This window comes from Budorcas taxicolor, chromosome 1 (assembly GCF_023091745.1).
Source record: "Budorcas taxicolor isolate Tak-1 chromosome 1, Takin1.1, whole genome shotgun sequence".
In the NCBI taxonomy this organism is placed as follows: Eukaryota; Metazoa; Chordata; class Mammalia; order Artiodactyla; family Bovidae; genus Budorcas; species Budorcas taxicolor.
The window spans coordinates 9,150,893-9,167,500 of record NC_068910.1 but is presented as its reverse complement, the minus strand read 5'-3'; the positions used below and the strand labels follow the sequence as shown (position 1 = coordinate 9,167,500).

Sequence of the window (16,608 nt, the reverse complement as noted above, 5' to 3'; positions counted from 1 at the left end):
TCCTGCCGGAAGCGGTCCTTCGAAAGGCGGGCCCTAAAGGGTCGGCGATCAACTGAGTGGCGGGCGCTCCTTGGGGCTTGAGGCGCAAAGCGCGTCAGGTACTAGGACGGCGGGATGTCCTTCCCGGGGAGAGTCCGGAAGCCGCGAGGGGTGCTTAACCGCAAGCGCTAAGCTTGGAAAAAAGCACAGGGAAAGAACTGCAGGATGGGCTTGTGCAAAGGCCTTGAAGCTCGGTGCATCGCTGGAACCTAGGAAAGCACAGTGTGACTGGAGGGAGATGTGAGGGAAGTAGGAGCGGGGAGTGGGGAGGGCGGGGGCTAGATCACCGGTTCTAGAGCTTTGGAGGCTCCCGGAAGGAGTTTTGTAATATAGCTCCGAGTGCGACATTTTGCAAATTCTGTTTATTCATCCAGTATTTTTTTTTTGCTGGGCGTGTAGTACACGCAGGCAGTACTTTAGGCACTGAGGCTGCAGCAATGAACAAAACAGTGCCTGCTCTGGCAGAGCGGCCATTCTGGTGAGTAAGACAGACTATCAGTGAATACGTGAAATGCAAAGCACGGATCCTGTGAGAGGTGTCTGGGGAAAAATAAAACAGAGTGGGTAAGGCGTCCTGGAGTGGGAGTGCACGCCTGTGACATTTGAGCAGGACTTGAAAAAAGAGAAGAGCGCAAGCACACAGATAGCGATCAGGACGTGTCAGGGTCCTGAGGTGGGAATAGCTCAGTGTGTGGGAGCAGCGTCAGGAAGCCTGGAATTATATGGGAACTTTGTGACGTGAAAGATGGGTCAGCTAAGCTTATTGTGGTGAACATCTAGCTATCTATACATTTGTCACGCCATCACATTGTACATCTTAAATTTATGTGATGGTGTATGTCAATTTTATCTCACAAAAACTGGGAGAGAAGGTCCACGTGACTGGAACAGAGTGGGGAAAGGGAGACTGATGGGAGATGAAGTGAGAGGAGAGAAGGATGAGGGCCAGGAGGTGGATGCCGAGTAGGCCTTGGAAAGGATTTTGGCTTTTACCTTGAAAGAAATGGAGAAACCATCGCAGGACTTGAGCAGAGAGAGAGAGATGGTCTGACCTGTGTTTTGAAAGGACCACTGCCTGCTCTGACAGTAGGAGCTAGAGTAGAAGCACAGACATCTGCCGGAGGCTTTTAGGATAACCCGAGCAAAAGACATTGGTCTTTGGGACTAGGGCTTCCCTTGTGGCTCAGCTGGTAAAGAATCCACCTGGAATGCGGGAGACCTGGGTTCAGTCCCTGGTTGGGAAGATCCCCTGGAGAAGGGAAAGGCTACCCACTCCAGTTTTCTGGCCTGGAGAATTCCCTGGACTGTATAGTCCATAGGATCACAAAGAGTTGGGCATGACTGAGCAACTTTCACTTGGGCACTTGGTATAGCAGGGGCAAGAGGAAGAGGGAATCTGGATTTAGTTTCAGAGGTGGAGGTGACATTTGCTAATGGACTGGCTGTGAGGAGGGAGAGAAGGCAAAGTCAGGGATGGTGTGAGAGTTTGAGCCTGATTGGGACTTGGGGTTTCCATCCGCTGAGATGGAGAAGGCTGTGGTAAAGGCAGCTTTGGGAGAGGAAGATTCCCATCAGCTTTCCTAGCAGAGACCTGGATTGGGCAGTTTGGTAAATGAGCCTGGAATTCAGAAGAGAGCTTTGGACTGGAGAGGCCCAAATACAGTTTGCTTGCTTTTTTTTTTTTTTTTTTTACTTTATTTTTGGCCACACCATGTAGCTTTCTGGATCGAAGTTCCCCAGCCAGGGACTGAATACAGGCCCTGACAGTGAAAGCTCCCAAGTCCTCCTAAACTGGCCCACCAGGGAATTCTGTGTGTGTATGTGGTTTTTTTTTTTGGCTGTGTTGGGTCTTCTTGCAGTACGGGCTTTTCTCTAGCTGAGGCGAGTGGGGGCTACTCTCTAATTGTGGTGTTTGGGCTCTAGTGCGAGCGGGTTTGCAGGTTTCAGTAGTTGTGGCTCCTGGATTCTAGAGCACTGGCTCAGTAGTTGCGGTGCACAGGCCTGCTGTTCTCGGGATCTTCCTGGACTAGGGATTGAACCCGTGTCTCCTGTATCGGCAGGCGGATTCCTCACCACTGAGCCACCAGGCAAGCCCTGTTTGTTTTCCGGTGACAGCTTTATTGAGATATGATTTAAACAGACTGTTTCCAAATAGGAAAAGGAGTACGTCAAGGCTGTGTATTGTCACCCTGCTTATTTAACTTATATGCAGAGTACATCATGAGAAACGCTGGGCTGGAAGAAACACAAGCTGGAGTCAAGATTGCCGGGAGAAATATCAATAACCTCCGATATGCAGATGACACCACCCTTATGGCAGAAAGTGAAGAGGAACTAAAAAGACTCTTGATGAAAGTAAAAGAGGAGAGTGAAAAAGTTGGCTTAAAGCTCAACATTCAGAAAAGGAAGATCATGGCATCCGGTCCCATCACTCCATGGGAAATAGATGGGGAAACAGTGGAAACAGTGTCAGACTTTATTTTTTTGGGCTCCAAAATCACTGCAGATGGTGATTGCAGCCATGCAATTAAAAGACGCTTACTTCTTGGAAGGAAAGTTATGACCAACCTAGATAGCATATTCGAAAGCAGAGACATTACTTTGCCGACTAAGGTCCGTCTAGTCAAGGCTACGGTTTTTCCGGTAGTCATGTATGGATGTGAGAGTTGGACTGTGAAGAAGGCTGAGCGCCGAAGAATTGATGCTTTTGAACTGTGGTGTTGGAGAAGACTTGAGAGTCCCTTGGACTGCAAGGAGATCCAACCAGTCCATTCTGAAGGAGATCAGCCCTGGGATTTCTTTGGAAGGAATGATGCTAAAGCTGAAACTCCAGTACTTTGGCCAGCTCATGCGAAGAGTTTACTCATTGGAGAAGACTTTGATGCTGGGAGGGATTAGGGGCGGGAGGAGAAGGGGACAACCGAGGATGAGATGGCTGGATGGCATCACCGACTCGATGGACGCGACTCTGAGTGAACTCTGGGAGTTGGTGATGGACAGGGAGGCCTGGCGTGCTGCGATTCATGGGGTCGCAAAGAGTCGGACACGACTGAGCGACTGAACTGAACTGAACTGAACTGAACCCTGCACTTCTGGCTTCCCTGGTGGCTCAGTGGTAAAGAATCTGCCTGCAGTGCAGGAGCCGCGGGCTTGATCCTGGGGTTGGGAAGATCTCCTGGAGAAGGACATGGCAACCCACTCCAGTATTCTTGACTAGAGAATCTCGTGGACAGAGAAGCCTGGTGGGCTACAGTCCGTGGGGTCACAAAGAATCCGACAGGACTGAAGTGAGTCCGCAGGCACGCAGCCATACAATTCACCTACTTAATGCGTACAGTTGAGTGGTTTTAATGTATTTACAGTCTTGTGCAACCATCCCTACAGTCAATCGTAGAAGTAGCCGGTTTTTCAAGTCACAAGACTGGATGAAAGAGGAGCCTGAGGACAGAGCCCTGGGGCATCATGTGGAGAGGCTGTGGAAATGAGTGGGGACTGGAAGCCAAGAGAAGGTGGTTTAAGAAGGAGGAAGCTATCATAAGGTACAGGCTGCCGACAGGGCAAGTGAGATGAGGAGGAAACTGATCATTGGTTTTAGGCACATGGGAATGACCAGAACAAGAGCAGTTCCACTGGCCGGGTGGGAGTGGAGGCCAGATCAGAGAGGCGGTTAAGTGAGACCCGGAGGAGAGGAACTGCAGACAGCTGGTGCAGGCGCTCTGTCACGGAGTAAAGAGGAGCAGAGAAGCGGGGCAGTTGCTGGAGTGGGGGTGGGGTGGTTGCATCAATTCCTGAGCCGTGTCTGTGCAGGGGAGAGGATATGGGACCTGGAGCACGGCATGGCCTTCCCTACAGCAGGAAGTTTTCATCCTGAAGAGTGAGAGAAGGTGGGGGGATGAGACAGACACTGGCAGGTGCGAAGATATGGCAGGAGTTTATGGACGTTCTCTTCCAATTTTAAAACATTTTCTGGGTGAGAAATGAAGCCGACTATCAGCTGCAGGTGAGCATGAGGTGCTGGTGATGGAGGTTTGAGGAGAGGGCAGTTGGGAGGAGACAGTAATCTGGCTGGAGCAGGAGAATGGATTTGGAGAGGCAAGGTTCTGAACCTGACCCAGACCCTGCTCACTTTGGCCTCGGTCCAGCCCTCCCCACTCTCCTCTACTTCTTTCCAGCTGCACAGGTAGCCCTGCAGATTTTAGACGATGTCAAGCCATGTTCCACTGCCAGGAATGTCTTCCCTTCGCTGGCTGGTCCGAGGGGCCTATGAGACATCTCAGTGGGAAGGAGCTGGGAGACGGGGGCAGGGATGGTGGTGGGAGGCTGAGAGGAGGGCCTGGAGTCGGGGAGCCACTTGGAGTCATTGGTGTGTCCCCTCCTGAAGCTTCGTCCCTGCTCTCTCTAAGCTTCTGTTCTGGTGAGGGGCGAGGCACACAGGAAGAAGGCAACATGTGTGTCTGATGGAGAAAACGTGGGAGTCTGATGGTGGCGAAGGAGGGGGTTGTCAGGAAAGCCCTTATCAAGAGGTGATGTTTGAACAGACGTAGGTGTAAAGTGGCTGGACTTGTGGAGGAGGAGTGGTCCATGCAGGGGAAGTGGCGGGGCACAGACCCTGCGGTGGGATCGTGCTCAGTGTGGCGGGGTTGCTGGAGTGGGGTTCTTACAGTGATGGAGAGGAGAAAGGGGATTGGGCTGAGAGGACTGGGCCTTGGTGGTGGTTGGAAGGACTGGCATTCACACCAGCTGACTGGGGAACTCAGGGTTTTTGCCTGAGGGGTGTGAAGTCGGTTGTGAGGGGCAGGGGAGGAAGCCAAGACCGTGTAGGAGGTGGGGGCTATCTTCTCTGCCTGGGATGAGTGATCTTCCTGGGATCCAGGAATGCGCTCTGTTGAGAAGGTTAGAGGGATCTGAGGAGGCGGGGTGGTGGTTTCAGAATGGGAGGGTGCTGAAAGCTGCAGAGGTGCTGGAGGAGAAGTCCAAGTAGCAGCTGCTGGATGCGACAAGGGGGAGGTTCTGCAGGGCTTCAGGAGAGCAGGCTTGCTGTCAGGCGGGATCAAGAGAGAAGGGGGCTAGGAAGTAGTGACAGCCAAAAGGGACACCTTTCCGTGGGGGTGGTGGTGGGCAGGTCCACAAGGCTGCACGCTTTGTTTTGACAGGGGCACACCTGCAGGAATGTTGTGGGGCACAGTCTGTGAGCAGTGAGCACTGGCCTTGAGCTCCTGGAGGCTTGCTCGACCCCGGGGGCATGGATGGCCTGTGCTCCTTTGGGCCTTTGGGGTTCGGGTGCAGCACCAGCGTGGACCCATTGTCATAGGGATGTCCCTTTCTGTGGCTCTTGGCCCAGGCTTTTTCCAGGACGCGTTCCCCGACCCAACCAACTATGTTTCCGAGAGGGTCTGAGCTTCTCTGTGGTACTGTGGGGAGGGGGCCGGGGTGGGAGGCTGAGATCACCTTACATCCGGAAGCACTTTTCTCTGTAATTGGAGCTCTCCTAGTCTGTCTTCCTGTCCCCTCCTCCCTCCGCTCTCTTTTCTCTGGTCTGGTCCTTTGACTCCCAGAAGTCAGTACTTGGGGATGGGGTGCTCTGGAGCAGGGTTTGCCTGAGAATGAGGGTCCCCTGGCTCTCTCTTCTGGGTCCTCAGCATCATTCCTGCACTTGGGCTCAGGCCAGGCCTGCCTGGCTGATGGGAGACTCCCCATGCTGTTCAGGTACCAGAGTAGTAGGCATTGTGGGGGCCCAAACATCAGAGCAAGGCTGAAAAGGGAAAGATTAAAGAAACCTAACCTGTTGGGCAGTTCCCGGGGTTGGGGAGGAGGAAGAAAGCTTATGGAAAGTGAGACATGTGAGACTCGGAGTTGGTCACCTGGAATGTCTGGGTTTGGAGGGCAGAAGGAAGGTTTGCTGGGAACCTCAGAAGAGCCGTCCTCTATGAAGCAATCTGAGCGGTTTGGTTTTGCTTTGTTTTTACCCCGAATTGTCTCTTGAGGCGGGAGCTTTCTGCCCTGGGACATGAATGACCTGTGTCCTAGAACAGAACTGAAACTGCTTCCCTGTCTGGAGACAGCCCTCAGGGAGTCCGCGAAGCTGGTTTTGATAGTCATTTACAGAAATCTTTCCCCAAATCCCCTCAGTTAATTCCACAGTTTCCCTGGCAGTGTCTGTGAATCCTTGCGAGGCTCTGTTGAGCACGGACACAACATAGTTTTCGGAATTTTCTGTGAGGGACTTCCCTGGTGGTCCAGTGGCTAAGGCTTCACCTTTCGATGTACGGGGTGCAGGTTGGATCCCTGGTCCGGAGCTAAGATGCCGCATATCTCATGGCCAAAACAGTGAAACAGGAAACGGAAGCAATATTGTAACAAATTCAGTAGGCCAAAAACCAAAGCATAAGGAATAGTGTAACAAAGTCAATAAAGACTTTAAAAATGGCCCACATCAGGAAAAAAAAAAAAAGGATCTTTGAGGTTATCCGAAAACTGGCCACCAGGCTTCTCATGCAGACCTGGGGATGCAGGAAGGTGGGTGGAATGGGAGGGTCTGGCTCCTGGCGTCCTGGAGGGAGGTGGGAGGCTTGGGTTCCTAAATATGTTCTTCCCTTACGTGCTTCATTCTCCAGGAGAGCCCCCGGCAAAGCCTGACCCTGGTGGCTTCCCTCTCCGGGCCCAACAGTCTGTCCTTAAAAAAATATATATATCTTTACTTATTTTGGTCACCTGGGTCTCTGTCGCTTTGCGCAGGCTTTTTCTGGTGAGAGCCAGTTCCTCTGCTGCAGTTCGGGGGCTTCTCATTGCAGTGGCTCCTCTTGCTGCGGAGCACAGGCTCTAGGCTCTCGGACTTCAGTACTTGCCGCACATGTGCACACGTAGTCGTGTGGCACATGGGCGTGGTTGCTCCACGGAACGTGGAATCTTCCCGAATCAGGGCTCGAACCCGTGTCTTCTGCCTTGGCAGTTGGATTCTTAGCCACCGTGCCACCCGGGAAGTCCCCAGTTTGGACTTTTTAATGGAGACTCTCGGGCATGAGACCCGACTTGAGCCCTGCCTTTGTCAGCTGTCAGCCGATCTGTCTGGCCTCTCCCCACAGATCTCCGGATGACAGGGCGCAGCCGTGTGTTGGCCATGCACCACGTCGGGGGTGTGTCTCCCGTACTGGTACGGAGGGACCTCTTTCTGACCAGGACTCTCTCCAGCCATGGCCCCGGCCAGCCCAGAGAGAAGAGGCCTGAGGAGGTGGCCCTGGGGCTGTACCACCGCCTCACTGCACTGGGCGCAACCCTGGGGCACAGCATTCGGCAGCGGGCGTCCTCCACGGCCAAGACTTGGTGGGACAGATATGAAGAGTTTGTGGGACTCAATGAGGTTCGAGAGGCCCAGGGAAACGTCACTGAGGTGAGGACGGGAACTGGGGTTTGGCCCTGCCCTCTGACCTGGGCAGTGTGGCCTGGAGGCTCCTGCCAAATAAATGACCAGCCACAGGTGCTGGGAGGCCACGTCCAGATTGGTCTGTCCTTGAATACGTACCACTAGGACGGGGAGCTGAGTTGTTTCTCACCTGATGGCTGGGTTTGCTATTACCGGGGTGAAGGGCCCCCATTCCCCATTGCAACAAATTGCTGTGTATGCTGTGTACCAGGGGGTCCTGGGCCATTAACATCCTTTCTGTTGGGCCAGCAAACACTTCGTTTGTTGACTGTTTTAGGGGTTGGTGGTGAGAGTTGCCTGGAGGGTTACAAGGCCCTCAAAGTCCCAACTGTGGTTAAAACATCCCTCGAGAAGGTGGAGGCCCTGGGAATTAATCAGACTGTGAGGTGGGGAGAACTGCCTCTGGTTGTCCAGTCCTCTGTGGCAGGGGAAACGCGTTCCGCCATCTCTGGCATCATCAACTCAACGGACATGACTTTGAGCAAACACTAGAAGATAGTTGGAGAAGGCAATGGCACTCCACTCCAGCACTCTTGCCTGGAAAATCCCACGGACGGAGGAGCCTGGTAGGCTGCAGTCCATGGGGTTGTGAAGAGTCGGATGTGACTGATCGACTTCACTTTCACTTTTCACTTTCATGCACTGGAGAAGGAAATGGCAGTCCACTCCAGTATTCTTGCCTGGAAAATCCCATGGACGGAGGAGCCTGGTAGGCTGCAGTCCACGGGGTTGGGAAGAGTTGGACGTGACTCAGCGACTTCACTTTCACTTTTCACTTTCATGCATTGGAGAAGGAAATGGCAACCCACTCCAATGTTCTTGCCTGGAGAATCCCAGGGACGGTGGAGCCTGGTGGGCTGCCATCTATGGGGTCGCACAGAGTCGGACACGACTGAAGCGACTAAGCAGCAGCAGCAGCTAGAAGATAGTGAAGGACAGGGAGGCCTGGCATGCTGCGGTCCATGGAGTCTCAGAGTCAGACATGACTGAGTGACTGAACAAGAACAACAATCTTGTTTCCCACCCTGGCACAGACCAGTGTGGTGGCGTGGGAAGAACCTGGGGCTCAGCCAGAGCTGTTGAGGTACAGTGCTGTCTCTCCCCTCCGAGGTCTTGACTTTCACTGAGCCAGGGTTTCTCAGCCTGTTGACTGGAGGCCTGGCAATGCCTATCATGGTGTTCAGTGATGTTGGGAGGTGTAGCTAAGGTAACACCCAGGAAGCCAATTAAAGGCCCGGGGCTGCACCCTGGGGACCACTGGGTGAGCCAGGATTGTGTGTCCAAGGGACTTTCTTTCCAGCCTTTGCACTGACATCCCCCAGACCTCTTCTCAGCTGCGTCTGGTTAGAAGTGGAGAGGACCCTGTGTGGCATGGAGAAAGGGGCAGGTGACTTCTATTGTTCTCACTGCAGGCAGAGAAAGTGTTCATGGTGGCTCGAGGGCTTGTCCGGGAGGCTCGCGAAGACTTAGAAAGTCAGCAGGCCAAGCTGAAGGAGGTGAGGGACCGCCTGGACCGCATCTCCAGAGACGATAACCAGTACCTGGAGCTGGCCACTCTGGAGCACAGGATGCTGCAGGTAGGCTCCTTCCTTAGCCGGCCGGGGACCCTAGCCTGCAGGGTGTGGAGGGGCGAGGTGGGGGCTCTGATGGGTTTAGGGGTCAGAGACCTGGTGAGGAGGTAAACCAGAAGACCCTGGGGAGAGACTGGGCTCCGGGCCTCCAGTGCCTGTCCACCCTCTCCACTCCTGGAGAACTGGGATCAACGGTCTAGTATACTCTGGGCCCCAGATTATTGGGAGGGAGCACCATGGAGAGGGCCTCCCGGAGAGTGCCAGATACTTCCCTTCTGACAGACACAGTCTGGAGACCCGCATGCATGTCTGGTCAGACCCACGACTGCCCAGGGAGGATAGCACTGCTCACCTGGACCATCCCCGGTTCTTTGCTCCCCCAACCCGTCCAGACTTAATGCTGCCCTCACTCACCCGGCGTGTTTATAGAACATGTAATCCATGCCAGGCCTGAAGCCAAGCTCCAGGGACGTGGTTGTGGGACTTCCGCTGGAGGCTGCTGGGCCAGGTTGCTGCTATATGACAGCTTTGCTTCCGCAGGAGGAGAAGCGGCTTCGTATGACCTACCTGCGCGCGGAAGACTCTGAGCGAGAGAAATTCTCCCTCTTCTCTGCAGCCGTGCGGGAAAGCCACGAGAAGGAGCGCACCCGGGCAGAGAGGACCAAGAACTGGTCGCTCATCGGGTCAGTCCTGGGGGCCTTGATCGGTGTGGCTGGCTCCACCTACGTGAACCGCGTGCGGCTCCAGGAGTTGAAGGCTTTGCTCCTGGAGGCCCAGAAGGGGCCTGTGAGCCTCCAGGAAGCCATCCGAGAACAAGCGTCTAGCTACTCACTCCAGCAGAGGGACCTCCGTGACCTCGTGGCAGACCTGAAGGGCCTGGTGCAAGCTGGGACCGGGCAGAGCTCTTTGTCCCAGGCAGGTTCTTCCCCGACCCGAGACAGAGACACAGATGTCCTTTTAGCTGCCTTGAGAGAGCAGCTCAGCCATTCTAGGCAGGTCCGTTCACGTCTAGAGGGTTTACGAGAGCAGCTTGATGGCCTGGAAAAGACCGTGAGCCAAGTGGCTGGGGTGGTTCAGCTTGCAAAGGCTGCAGCACACCCGGGCCTGGTGGAGTCTGCAGACGGAGCTCTGCCTGGTTCCCTGCTGGAGCAGGGGAGCATGATCATGGCACTGTCGGACACGGAGCAGAGGCTGGAAGCCCAGGTCAACAGGAACACCGTCTATGGCACGCTGGTCACCTGCGCGACGTTTGTGGCCGTCCTACCTGTGCTTTATATGCTGTTCAGGGCCAGCTAGCCCCCTGGACCCTCCTCCAGAGGGAGGGGGTATGGATGTGGATTTAGTAAGAGAATGAAGTAATGAAGTGGACTTCCGGGAGTGTACTCAGCCTGAGTCTGACCTCACCGGCACACATCCTTTGCTTTTTACACTAATTGACATTAACTAGCAAATATTTCTTCTTGCCTGGAGAATCCCAGGGACGGGGGAGCCTGGTGGGCTGCTGTCTGTGGGGTCGCACAGAGTCGGAAACGACTGAAGCGACTTAGCAGCAGCAGCAAATATTTGTGCTCACGTCTTTCAATTTTATTAAAACGTCTTTCATTTTTCTTATTTAAAGTAATGTATGTGAGACTGAGTTTTGTCCATTGAACATTCAGATTTGGAACTCGAGGGTTGGGCCTGAAAGTAAGATAATCGCCCCCTTATAGTTCCTCTCTCATCTCTTGATCTGGCCCTTGGTTCAAGACCATTTTTGATGCACTGGTCCCCCCCTACCCCCCACCAGGCCTTGATTTTCATTTTGGATTTCCTGGCCTGTCCTCCACTTGTCCAACCCACCTGTGTCGGATGGCCCATGATTTCCAGTAAATAAAACTTGGCTTGCTGGTGACCATGGTAACGGCCTGTTTTGGATCACTTGCTGTGCCATGTTGGAGAGAACTTCCTGGTTCTAACACTGGAGGATTGACCAGAGGAGAGCAGGAACAAGGATTGGGGGAATGGTTGGTAAATACTGCTGGGGACAGAATTACAGGGATTGGCGACCAATCTGGTTCCCTGCTGGAGTGCCACTTAGGCGGGGTGTCATGTCACACACAGCCTAGGGATGGCTTCTCCAGCCTTGGGCAGAGCTCAGCCCTCCAGCAGTGTGAGCAGTGAGGCAGTGATGGGGAGGGACCTCTCAGAGGTGGGAGGTACGGTTGGGGGGCATGGAGGCGTACTGCACCGAGAACCCTTGACCTCTTCCTTCTCAGTGGAGAACAGCAGCCTTTGACCTCCTGGGTCGAATGGCCATGGGTGGCCTTGTGTGTCCTTGAGTAAACAGCAGCGAGGAGGTGCTCTGCTTGCACTGTGGGTCTGAAGAACCCACCCTCCTTTCAGGACCCAATGAGGTGGGTCAGCAGGTTGAGTAGAGCTGATGCACAGCAGAGGCCTGTGGAAGCAGAAATGCTTCCATGAGATCCCGCCCTTCTTGGGAGCCTGTGCTCAGCCCTGGCCAGTGGCCCCATGGGTGCAGCGAACCTCTGATCGTCTGGTCACTCCCTCCGTGGCCTTCTTTTCTTTTTGTAATGATTCCTTCTTAGGGTGTGGGATGAAATGACCTCTACACTTAGGATGTTCATCCTCCTGGTGGGGTAGGAGATACCATATCTGTCTATAGATGAGGGGTGTTGTGGGGTTTGGAAATCCTAGGTCCTAAACCTAGGTAGGTGAGGTGGGTCCTAAAGGGTGTGCACTTGAGTGAATGGGTCTGGGGAGGGGAGGAGTCCAGGTACTTGGAAGGGCCACCCAACACCCCCAACAAGCTGCACAGAAAGGCAAGGCAAGGTGGCTGAGGGCCTTGGGGCACACCAGCTTGACTGAGGTGGTGATTGGTATGGAGCATAAGTTTAGAGAATGGAGTGGGGGACCCAGAAGGCCAGATAGCACCTGGGGTCTGTGATATCCAGAGACAGAACTGGCACAGGGTGCTGAATCCTGGACCCAGATGTTGGAAGATTGGTTGGAGGTCCGGGGAGCAAGCCGAGGTGCTGGGGAGGGACAACTTGGAAGGCAGAGTCATGTGAGAGTGAAGGCACACTGATGGGTGGAAGGTGGGAAGAGGGTGCCTGAAGTTTAGCTCTTTACACAGCAGCCAGTGTGGATGATGTAAACTTGATTGAGGTTCCCCTCAAGCCTTGCAGAGGCCCTGGGAGCTTTCAGGGTGTGTGACCAATTTTGCCTCCCAGGCGGCTGTCCTAGTGGCTGAGAGCCAAAACCCTGCGGAAGTCCTAAAAGGATGGACTGAGTGCTGGCTCCTGAGTTTGCAGGGAGCCAAGCCTGAAGGGCCCTGCAGAGGGCACACCTGGGCCTCAGGAGAGAACCCAGGTGTGCCTTTGGAAGGGTGACGTATTTACCGGTGAGGGAGTCTAGACTTGCCCACGGCTTCTCAGCTTGGGGCGGGTCCAGGTACAGGTTTGGGAGGGAATGCGCCCTAGCTTGTGCACGTTTGCAGCGGTGGGCCCAACTCTCCCAGCCCGGCTAGGTGTGGCATCACCTCCACTTGACGGTGAGCAAACAAGCATGTGTGTTTGGGGGGCAGGGGTCAGGTTTCTTGGCTCAGTGATGGCGCAAACCCGGTCCCAACCCCAAAGCCAGCGCTCTTCCCGCACAGCCAGAGGTGGGGGCCGGAAGGAGAGCTTGGCCGTTTGAGAGTCCCAGGAGTAGGACCGGTGGGCAGAAACCAGGCGCCCCGGAGTTCAGGTAAAGAAAGTTGGCGGAGGATGGCCACAGGATCCAGGTACTGGGCAGGTAAGAGGGAGCTCGGGGGCCCCGGAGAGCGGGGGCGGTGGTTGGCGGTGGTTGGTGGGGCAGGTGAGGGGCGTGGGTCCCACCGGGCGCTGGCAGGCAGGCAGGCAGGCGGAGGTCCGGGCGAAGCACCACCACACGTCGGGGTGCAGAGCGCGACCCCCAGCCCCCAGCCCCCGCCGTCCGGCCCCTCCCATGCCGGAGGGCTCCCAATTCCGGCTCCAGCGAGGCGCGCAGGTGAGGCCCGGCGGGGACTGGGCCGGGTGGGGCAGCAGGTCCCGCGGCTCGGCTCTGCGCGCCCCTCCCGCCGCCATCCGCGTTGCCTTGGCAACCGCCGGGGTGCAGCCCTTCTCCCCTCCCCTCCCCCCACCGTCCGCCCCCTAGCGAGCGAGGGGTCGAGTCCCCCGCCCTCGGCAAGTGCAGAGCCGGGAGGGCTGGAATGCGGGGTCCCGGGCGGCTCGGGGCCGCGCGCCCGGCTCTCCCGGCTGCTTCCGGCCTGGCCTGGGCGGCGGGCGGGGGGAGGGCGGCCCGGCGGGCGCGGGGGGGGAAGGAGCGGAGCCGGGCCCGGCCGACGCGGCTTTGTCTCCTTTGTTCCCGGCGGTGGCAGCGCCGCGGCGGGCGGGGCGGGCGGCGGGCGCAGTTTTCCGCCCCTCGGTCTCCGGGTAACAGCTGCGACTCCGCCAGACCCACCTCCGGGGGGTGGCGGAGCGGGGGTGGGTGGCGAGCAGGGGACGGGGGAGGCCGCCGCGCGCGCAGATCCCGAACCCGGAGCGGCCGGCGCCCGCCTCGGCGCGCTCGTCCCGCGGGGCCCGGCCGGGTGGTGAGTGCGGGGCCCGGGGCCGGGCGGTGGGGCCGGGGCGACGCGTCCCCGGGGTGGACGGGCCTGGAGCCGCGATGCCGCCGGGCCGAGGCGGCCCGGGGTGAGTGGTGGGCGGCCTCAATCCTGAGAGTTGGGACCACACTTCTCCGCGCGAAGGGAAACTCTGTCGGCTCCGCCTGTAACGCGATTGGGAGACAGAGGAGGTGGAGCCGCTCCTCCGCGCCCCCTCCTCGCCGCCGCCGCCTCAGCCGGGGACCGGCCGGCCTCTTCCCCGCCCTCCCAGGACCACTGGGGGGGTCCTTGCCCTGGTCGGGGAGGAGGGAGGAGGGTCGGGGAAGAGCAACAGGGAGGTCCAGGCTTCCCCTCCGCAGTCACAACCCTTCCAGGCGGTACTCGGCGCGACTGACAAAAGGCAGACTGGGATTCCCCCCGCCACGCACCCCCAGAGGGGGAGCCCCCCACCCCGCACCCAGACGGTGGGTGATTGATGAGCGCTCGTTGAGTCCTCACTGGTAAATGGTGCCCCCCACCCCGCCCCTACCCCGACTCAACACAGACAACAGGGCAGGCACTCTCCACTCCGATGCTGTCAATGAGTAACTTCTGGGTGCACCCTGGGAGCCCAGCGAGAGGGCCAAAAGGAAAGGCCGGTTTCACACCAATCCCGGCGACTCCGGTGAAGAGGGCTGGGATAGGAACACTCTCCCAGTTTCAAGGGCAGAGTTCATATGCCCTTTTGTTTGGCCAGGACAGCCCCAGGTCCAGGAGACTGGTTGTTCTTTGCAGGCAGAAGTTAGGCAGCCTCGGGTCCTGCTGAATCGGTCCAGAGTTGGGGAGCCCAGAAGAGCTAGGCTTTGACTGTAGTTGGGGCTTGAGATGTGGAGGGTGGAGGAGAGATCTTATTTGTATAAGTTGGGGACTGGAGGCCCAGCTCCAAAGCACCCTTTTCAGTCTGCTCTGGCCTAGTCATTAATAAAAGTGGGGCTGACAACTGTGTCCTTCGAGAAGCTGAGTGGCTTGGAGTGGGTTGTGGGTTCCGCATCTCCCCTGCTGGCTGAGTTTTATTGGCTGTGAAATGAGGGTTCTTTTCAACATTTGAGGAGCACCTGCTCAGTGCTAACGTCTGTCCTGCTTACTGGGGCCTCTGAATTAGAAGTCACATTCTCTGCCTTTAAGGAATTTCAGGATAGGAGCGTGGAACAGGGAGAAAAGTGGCCTTGGTTGGTGCCTCGCGTGCCAGGCACACACCGCGTCACATTGAACGATCAGAGCAATCCTGCCTCCCATTCTCCAGATGGGAAATCTGAGGCTCAGAGACCCCAAGGCAGAGCTGCAATGTACACCAGGGTGGTGGCTGGGGATGCCCACCAGTCACACGCGGTGGGCTTCTCAGGAGCCTGGGGGACAGTGAGGGCTTCTCTGGGAGGTGATGGTTGGGTACCTCATGTAATAGGGAGTGAGCGTGGAGGAGTGTGATGAGCAGTCTGCAGTTCGGCCTGGCAGGAACGAAGAGCATGTGTGGGGGAGCCCTGGCAAGGATCCCACAGGAGAGCGTGTGGACGGGAGGGCTTGACCTTTATCCTCCGGGCCCCGGGGGGTGCCTCCAAAGATGCTGGAGAGAGGGACATCCTCTGAGGTGGGAGGAGGTGCACTGGAGGGGCCAGAGGCTGTCTGTGGCCAAGGTGAAGTGAAATATGTGACCGATAAGGAGAAAAATGTCACCACCCTTCTTTCCTTCCCACCCGTGGTATGTGGGGAAGGGCGAGGGTGGCTCGGCCCCGTGGCAGTGATTGAAGAAGGCTGACACTTTCCCCAGTGGGGGTCAGCCTCCAGCCTTCGATGTGACTTTGCCAGAAGCTGTTTGGGTCCTGCCCATTGGCTTCCTGTGGGCCACTCGACCCAGTTGTGATTTTACATGTAGGGAGTGCCTTGGTGGCTGCCCCTTGAGGGTTGGAGAACTCTGGCATGAAGTCCGCGCTGAGCAAATGTTTGTAAGCGAATGGTGGGGCAGACCCTCTGCCCAAGGCGCGTCCCTGGGAGGGAGGCGGTGGGAGGGGCTGAGCAGTAGCTGAGTGTAGCAGCCGGCCTTTGCCCATCCTCAGGCAGACCCCATCTTCCCGGGGGAAGAAACTTTCCCCACTGTGCCTTGGATACAAGGTGGGGGGCTCCTGGGAAGCCTGGCCTTGCCATAGTCCTGGGCTTCTCGCCGGGTTCACAGCTCTCCCTGCCGCCCCCCTCCCCCTGCCCCCTCGGTGGCAAACAGTGGCTGCCTTGTTCCCGCTCCCATAGAGCTGTCCTGTTCTCTGCACACTAAAAATGGAAACCCCCAAGCTATTTTGGGAGCAGTGCCCAGCCAGGCTGTGGCCACAGCTCCTCGCTGGACCTTCCTCCAAGCCTTACGCCCAGCCCTGCTCCCTCTGGGCCAGCCTCAGGAGAACCCAGCTGGGGGGGCCTCGGCTGGGAGGAGCCAACCTGGACCCTGGGAAGCTGTCGGAGGAGCACTGTGCACCGGCAGACTGGCAGCCGGGTGGCAGGAGGGGCCGGGCCATGTGGCCTGGACACAAACAAGCAGGGAGAACATCTCACAGCTTGGGATGCGCTGCCGGTCCCCAGCGCTTTACCTACCCTGGTGCTCCAGGCTGGAGACCAGCCAGGTTTTAGCAAGGTGGTGGCATGGTTTCCTGGTCTCCCCAGGCTTCAGGTGGAGTCTGCAGGGAGAGGGTCTGTGAGGAGAGCAGGCCCTCAAGGTATGGGAAGTTTCAGGGGATGTGGGGTACTCATCAGTGACTTCCTCTAGGACGCCCCACCCCCACCCCCACCCCCTCCACCTCCCACTCTGCTCTGACCTGCAGGAGAGGAAGTAGCAAGAGATGATGGCCTGGCTTCCAGAGCCCTCGAGGACTTAGGGCTCGAACCAGGGAAGTGTGTGTGATCTGTCTGTGTGGGGTCTGGATGTGGCTGCTGGTGTG

General features: G+C 56.9%; 1 protein-coding gene across 2 annotated transcripts; it reads left to right on the top strand.

Annotated features, from left to right (window-relative positions):
• Positions 1-27: 27 nt before the first annotated feature.
• On the top strand, positions 28-10,913 carry CCDC51 (coiled-coil domain containing 51). Of its 2 annotated transcripts, XM_052641138.1 has the most exons (5): positions 54-98; positions 439-517; positions 7,122-7,426; positions 8,872-9,036; positions 9,571-10,913. In XM_052641138.1, the coding sequence occupies exons 3-5, from the start codon at positions 7,130-7,132 to the stop codon at positions 10,324-10,326; spliced, it is 1,218 nt and encodes a 405-aa protein (XP_052497098.1). In that variant the 5' UTR covers positions 54-98; positions 439-517; positions 7,122-7,129; the 3' UTR covers positions 10,327-10,913. The 2 variants fall into 2 exon arrangements, with proteins under 2 accessions (XP_052497106.1, XP_052497098.1); XM_052641146.1 differs by lacking the exon at positions 439-517 and having other exon boundaries at positions 28-98.
• Positions 10,914-16,608: the final 5,695 nt, after the last annotated feature.

What these genes read in the sequence shown, in the direction of transcription:
- CCDC51 (XM_052641146.1), top strand. Translation starts at nt 7,130, where the DNA reads ATGACAGGGCGCAGCCGTGTGTTGGCCATGCACCACGTCGGGGGTGTG. An exon ending in CCCAGGGAAACGTCACTGAG is followed by an intron (nt 7,427 to 8,871) that starts GTGAGGACGGGA and finishes TTCTCACTGCAG; the next exon opens with GCAGAGAAAGTGTTCATGGT. An exon ending in TGGAGCACAGGATGCTGCAG is followed by an intron (nt 9,037 to 9,570) that starts GTAGGCTCCTTC and finishes TTGCTTCCGCAG; the next exon opens with GAGGAGAAGCGGCTTCGTAT.